Here is a 6,980-nt window from a genome sequence, read left to right as displayed (position 1 = left end):
GTCGGGTCCTGCATTTTGGTCCCAACAACCCCAGGCAACCCTACAGGCTTGGGGAGGAGTGGCTGAAAGCTGCCTGATGGAAAAGGACCTTGGTGTGCTGGTGGACTGGCTGAATATGAGGCAGCTGTGTGCCCAGGTGGCCAAGAAGGCCAATGGCATCCTGGCTTGTATCAGGAATGGTGTGGTGAGCAGGACTAAGTAAGTAATCCTGCCCCTGTGCTCGGCATTGGCGAGGCCTCACCTTGAGTACTGTGTTCAGATTTGGGCACCTCAGTACAAAAAGGACATGAAGGTGCTGGAGCAGGTCCAGAGAAGGGCAGCAAGGCTGGGGAAGGGCTTGGAGAATATGGCCTATGAGGAGAGTCTGAATGAACTGGGGCTGTTCACAGTCTGGGGAAGTGGAGGCTGAGAGGAGACTCTTCCAATATCTGAAAGGTGATTACAGCAACAGTGGGGTTGGTCTTTTAGTAATAGTAACAGTAACAGTAATAGTAATAGTCTCGTCTGGGTTGGAAGGGACCTTAGAGATCATCGAGTCCAACTCCCAGGATTCGAGCCTCTGTGTAGCAGAGCGGCACTTCTACCACTTGCGCCACAGGGGGGATTCGAACTTTGGGCCCCAGTGTTGCACGGCGGCAGTCCTACCACTTGCGCCACCGGGGCACACAAAGTCTTTTCTCACTGGTGACAGGTTACAGAACAGGGGGAAATGGCCTCAAGTTGCACCAGGGTAAGTTTAGGTTGGATATTAGCAAAAACCTCTTTACAGAAAAGGTCATTAAGCACTGGAATAGGCTCCCCAGGGAGGTGGTTGAGTCACCATCCCTGAATGAGTTTAAAAACTATTTGGATTTGATGTTCAAGGACAGGATTTAGTGGAGGGCTGAAATGAGTTAGGGAAGTATGGTTCAGTTGCAGTTGGACATGATGATCTTTAAGGTCTTTTCCAACCTCAGAAATTCTATGATTCTATGATTCTATGCCCCTGGCAAGCAAGCACATCAGAATGCAGAAATATGGCTTGGGAGTGCTCTTCTTGTGTTCCCTCCTCCAGGAACTCCAGAAGAGGCCACAGTCAGATGTCCCAGCACAGGAGAGAAGCTGTCGCTGTGTGAGGCAGGTAAGGCTCCTTGCCTGCAGCTCTGCTCTGCACCAGCCTTAGTGGCCTTCGCAGGGTACAGCAGGCATCCCTCAGCTCCCAAATGTATCTTCAGGACCTGTTCTTCACAGCAATTCTTTGGACTTCAGAACAGTAAATTCTCCTTGCTGCACTAAGCACGCATTGATCTGTTTTACATTAGTGGAAAGGCTCATTTCCACACACTTGCATGCCAAATTCCATCTAAACGTTTCCATTTATACACATTTCATCTTTCTGTGTCCACTGTTTTCTCTCTCTTGAAGCAAGTCAGCCGTCAACAATTTATCTCCCAGAAAACTGAAACTTCACTATCTAGAACTTCCATGTTCAAAATACATCCCCCAGATCAATGTGTGAAACTCGTAGTCTGGGGCTCCAGGTAATGCTCTGTGTATCTAACCATTATCTTTCCTGTTGATGCATCAGGGACACATGCACTAAGTGGTGCCTTCCATGTGCCAATGGGGATAACTGTTCAGCCCTCCTTCCTGTAATACTGTGCAGGGTTTCTTCAGGGCACCATGATTAATGACAGCATTGAGCAGCCATGATCAAGGGTCATGAGCATGCATGTCAGCACTGAGCCTGCCTGCCTGCCATTGCCTCAGAAATGTCCCATGCTGCCATGGATCCCAGGGTGATTAGCAGTAATTTATTTTACTGGTCTCTCTTACTGATGAGTGATGTTTCCTGGACACCACACCGCAGGGTCTGTAGTCCCCTTCTTCTGAAGACGTAAAAGAAACACCATATGCATGGTATACAACCACAGCAGCAGGTAAATGAAAGCACCAGGCAACTATCATAAGCAATCCTTTGCTGAACAGCTGCTTCCCACCATGTCAGGTGTCTGAATAAAAGCAGAGGGTGTCAGGGGGCTGCTTGGTGCCAGGCAGCTGTAAGAAGGCAGCATGCTGGGTCACCTTACACCATGTGTCCGAGCCTACACATAGAGAAATGTCTCTGCAACCAGGCCACCAGGCACCTCACTTGCAACACACCCTTTCCGCTTTCAAACTAATTCTCCTTCACAATCCTTTCTTAATTTTAGTTCTCTAATCTGGACAGGGAACAAAAAAAGCAAAATACCATTGCTTGGCAGAGCTGCTCATTACCCTGCTGCTGCTTGTGTAGTACGCAACCCATGGGCCAACCTGCACTGTGCTTCACTGTGTCTCTCAGCATGCCTCCTGCTAGTGGCATCCAGTGCACAACATCCCATTCAGCCCCAAACCACTCACACTTGTCTTGCAGAAACTTCAACGAGTGAAGCCAGAGATAGATTCACTCATTTTGGAGGAACAAAACATATACAAGTAAGAGTTCCTGGGGGAAGTGGGAACGCTTTCCAAAAGCCCTCACTGCACCATATGTGAGCCTGCCCTCTCTCCCACTTGCAGAGCTTGTCTCCCTGGACCAGGCATCTTCCAGTGCTCTGAGACGGGCCTTGCCTTTGAGGTGGAGTCAGCAGCCAGCATTGTGTACAGATACGCCGACTGGAGCACGCATCTGAAAGAGGCTGACCAGAACTTGTGGGAACCTGCTGGGCCTCTTTTCAACATCTGGGTGCTGCCTGGAACCGTGCAGGCTGTGTATCTCCCCCACTTCATCTGCGTGTCAGGTATGGCAGCTGTGGGACCTGCTCCATGGCACAGCCCACTGCCCTTCAGGCACCTGGGTTCTGCCAGGCTGCTTTCCCTCAGCCTCCCGTTCCTGTACCCCCGGCATGACTCCATGGCCTGCTCACACAGGTGGGCACAAAACAGCTCCTTAACAAAACAGCTCCTGGGTACCTCTCTCCAGATGGGATCAAATTATTTCCCCCTTCACAGGTAGCTTGTACTCTCCTGTATTCTTCCACCATGCTTTGCCATCCTCCATCCTTTTCTCATGTTTTATTAAACCTTCACAGTGCTCCCTTCCCCACCACCTGCTTTGCACTCACACCACTGCATTCTCCTCTCCCAGTGGCTGTGATGACCCACAACGTTCTCCCCCAGCTTTGCAGCAGTCCCAAGCTGCTACCTCTAGTCTGCAGTTTTCTGAGCCCAGAGGAAGACTAGCAAAGACCTGTAATACCCTGCTGGGCTCAGGAACTATATAAATTCTGGGTATACATCACCCCTAAAGCAGAGCGTGTCATTTTGTGTTGGGGTGTGTCTCCTTCTTTCTAATAAACCCTCAAAGAGAAGGAGGTACCTGGGCAGGGTGCAAAGCAGAACCTTGTTGTCTTTCCCATCTCTTTCAGAAGCAGACATCAGTGGGTGCTCCATTGCCCATTTTGAATTTGAGAAGATGACCATACAGCAGCCAAAAAAAGTGATGGCTTTCACTGCTGTCCTGGAGAATCCCAGCTTCTCTCTTCTTGGGGTGGTTTGGAGAAAGTTACGTTCAGCCTTTTCTCTCCCTGTGCACTCCTTAGTGCTGATCTTCCAGCAGCTCTACGCTGCAAATACAACCCTGCATCTCTACCTGATCCCAGATGACATCTCTGTGAGGCAGGTAAGGTGGAGGGAGATTGACCAGTTGAGAGGGAGGCATCTGGGGTGGCTGCAGTTGCAGAGAATGGATTTGTTAAGCAGAGAGCCTTCTCAGTTTTGATCTGTTGTTTCCTGCCTCCAGGAATCTCTCTGTGTTTTTGGCTGGGACAACATATCCCACCATGAGCAAAGACATTGCACAGCATGCTCTGCAACGTGGAGCTTAGCACATGTCAGACATGCTGGCTGCTGTCATGCACATTAATAGATGGCTGCATAGAAGATGCCCTCCTGTTGGTTGCAGCCCTTCCCCTCTGACAGCACTGCCTGTAATGCACATTCAGGGCTCTGTCCTGATCAGGTTGTTCTCTTCTTGACTTTCCAAGAACACTGAATGCTACCTCCAGCTCATAGCTCTCTATTCAACTCTCAAAAGCGATCCTTGATGTTTACAGGCCATTGAAAGACAAGAGATGAGTTGGAACTCAAGGCTTATTCCCAAGCCTCCTCCATTCACACGTCTGTTCTTTGGATACAGATATAAGGTCTCCAGCAAACCTAAAGTAAAGATTAAATCTGAAGTAAGTGGGATTGTTCTCTTTTCATTTATTTCTTTTTGTCTGAAACAGAAAATACCACAGCTTCTCTTCGTCTCCATTCCAGTACTGGGATCATTTCCCTATTATCTAATCAGAATTCCCCTTGTCTCAACCCCTGCAAGTTGTCTAATCACTGTACACTTCCAAGAGGCTCTGTCTTTTCTTTAACACCCCTTCACACTTTGGAAAGCAGTGATTAGTTCTTTCTTTTGCCGTTTCTACTCCAGAATAAGCAAGCCCTGTCCCTCTGCCTCTGCTTGCACATCATATTCTCCATATGGCAGTGTTGGTGTAACACTCAGAGAACACCGAAATGGTGGTAAAATCTCTGCTCTTTGTGTATTCCTGCGTTCTCCAGACAAAGCCAGGCTGAGCCCATCGAGAGATGACAATATATTCCCTCTTTGTGAAGGAGGGTAGACAAGACACTCCAGAGTTCCATTCCTCTGCCAATTTCTTCTTTTTTTCTGCATGACCAGGACAGATGGGATGATGTGTGTAAATTCACAGCTCCACAGGGTGAGACTCAACTTCCTTCTTATCTCTACAGACACACTTGCCATTTTGCTACAAGAGTCCAAATAAACAACAGTTCTTTGTTGAGATCTACATCAAAAAGATGGCAGAGGAAATTGAATTATTTATTAGGGATGGACAGAATGACACTGTGGTCTGGGAGGCATCACTGAGATCAGGTAGGATCAGATCCATCAGTATGGAGAATTGGGATGATGGGATAGTGAGTTGCATTTCTCACAACAGTGAGAAGAGATGCTCAGATACTCTGAGCACAGGATATGGAATTGTGCCTTGAGATCCCTTCTCTCTTAGGCTAATCCTGCACCCCTACACCAACACCTACAAATGAACACAGCCCAGGGCGCACTTAGCTGAGTTCTCAACAGATGGGCAAGAAATACTGTAAGCAGGAAATAATGGCTAATGGTTGCTTGGAAGATCAGACATCTCAAAAGGACTTTTAGAAAGGGTCTCCACTTTAGTAATGGTATATTTCATCATCTCCCTCCTTTCACTTTCAGGTGATTTCAGACCTTCTAGAAATGTCTCCAATAACCCTTCAGGTCAGTACAGGTTTTCCAAGCTGAATTTGTTGTCTGAATATATACTGGGTTTTTCAATCTTGTGGCTTACAGCAGATAAACAACCACCTTTTTTCCAACCCTTACGACTCATTCTGGACAGAGAAACAAAAATACAAAACAAAACAAAACAAAAAAACCTTTCTAAGCTTTTATTCTCTCACTGCTGGCTGCTTGCTTTGTGAACTCGCACAGTGTTGGGGACCCTACAAACTGTTTTGATTTCTTTGTGATCAGACATAAACTATTTGTAGAGAATGAGCTACAGCTAAGACAGTTCACAGCACAGAAATATTTCACTGGTTTTCAAATAACTATTTGTAGAGTTAGAGCATTTCATAGCTTATCACAGAGCCACTGCTTCCCACTTGCTTCAAATAATGAAGGAGTACTGGAAGGGACAGTCCCTGGGATGTCACCAACCTGACCTCCATCAGCTCTGGCCTTCTACTTACCTTGGCTCCAATGCTCCCAATGCTTCCACAGCTGATGAGGTTGCTTTCTTCTGGTGACTCAGCCTACAGGCCAGCAAGCAGCACTGCTGGGGCACTAGAGGGAATGGGAGCACGTGGCTGTGGGACAGAGTGAATAGCCCTTGGGTGTGTTGGCTAGGGTGCAGAGTACCACAGCAGGAAACAGCCTGCCTTGCCACATGCAGCACTGTAACACAGGCTTTGGTATCTGCTAGATGCAGCCTTTTGAAGAAGCACAAGAGAAGGCTTTATTCCAGGATGGGGCAGATCTCCTCCATTCTACTACTCTTAAGGGATGAAGGTGTTATCAACAGTGAAGAAGAACAGGAGGTGCGAGCTCAAAATACAAAACAAGAGAAGAATCGATTTCTGCTGGACCTAGTTGAGAATAAAGGGTCCAGTGCCCAAGAGAAGCTCTTTCAGGTCCTCAAGATAAAAGACCCATTCCTTGTTGATGACCTGGAGGACTTCCGTCTGGGAATTTTCAGAATTTTTGATCCCATTTCCTGAACCCAAACCTTTCCGTGTGTCATGGTTTAATAATTTTGTAATTTTTGCTATCAGTATTCCACATCATGACATCATATAAACAGTTCTTTTGAGTTCAAGCGTTCAGGATAGACTGTGGGAGCCTTCGCCATTTTGCCGATAAATTTACAGTAGGCCTCTCGGTTTCAGGAATCATTCTCTCTCATATTTTTGCTTGATTTGTTAGCTTAATTTCAATTATATTGTATTATAATATGTTATCATGTATTTTCGATATTGTATTTAGTAAACAAGTGTGCCTCCTTAGATCATTGCCGGTTTTGTTGTTTTTTTTCATTCCTTTTGGGCTAATGGCACTGTGGGGCCTGTGGCCCCCCTGTCACAGACGCAGGTAGATTTTCGTTTAAACCGTGACACCGTGCAAAATCCATGACACAACACAATGCCTAAGCCTTCTGAGCCACCAACTGCCAGGCCTGGGTCCCTTACCTGACATGCTCACTAGCGGACAGTCAGTCACCACTGAGAAGCTGCTGCAACAACAAACCTTTGTCCCTAATCCAGTGCCCACGTTGTGAAGCCATCTGCCTTCTGAGAACACCTTTCCTTGGAGGTGTTCAAGACCAGGTTGGACGGGGCCCTGGGCAACCTGATCTAGTAAATGTGTATGTTTGGTGGCCCTGCTAGGCAGGGGGGTT

General features: G+C 47.2%; 1 protein-coding gene across 3 annotated transcripts in view; it reads left to right on the top strand.

The window, feature by feature from the left end:
* LOC107306906 (NACHT, LRR and PYD domains-containing protein 1a-like) overlaps nt 1-6,590 on the top strand; it is a 14,373-nt gene extending 7,783 nt beyond the window's left edge. The window contains exons 2-8 of one of the 3 annotated variants that reach the window (XM_032441616.1): nt 1,055-1,120; nt 2,396-2,457; nt 2,542-2,762; nt 3,390-3,643; nt 4,077-4,202; nt 4,771-4,915; nt 5,261-6,590. In XM_032441616.1, the coding sequence (XP_032297507.1) occupies nt 1,055-1,120; nt 2,396-2,457; nt 2,542-2,762; nt 3,390-3,643; nt 4,077-4,202; nt 4,771-4,915; nt 5,261-5,505 (1,119 nt within the window). In that variant the 3' untranslated portion in view covers nt 5,506-6,590. Of the gene's footprint in view, nt 1-1,054; nt 1,121-2,395; nt 2,458-2,541; nt 2,763-3,389; nt 3,644-4,076; nt 4,203-4,578; nt 4,916-5,051 lie in introns of those variants that run through there. The other 2 variants (XM_032441617.1, XM_032441618.1) reach the window with 2 other exon arrangements.
* The last annotated feature ends 390 nt before the right edge of the window (nt 6,591-6,980 follow it).

The sequence above is a fragment of the Coturnix japonica genome (assembly GCF_001577835.2).
Source record: "Coturnix japonica isolate 7356 chromosome 15 unlocalized genomic scaffold, Coturnix japonica 2.1 chr15random728, whole genome shotgun sequence".
Taxonomy (NCBI): domain Eukaryota; kingdom Metazoa; phylum Chordata; class Aves; order Galliformes; family Phasianidae; genus Coturnix; species Coturnix japonica.
This window is presented reverse-complemented; position numbering and strand designations above follow the sequence as displayed.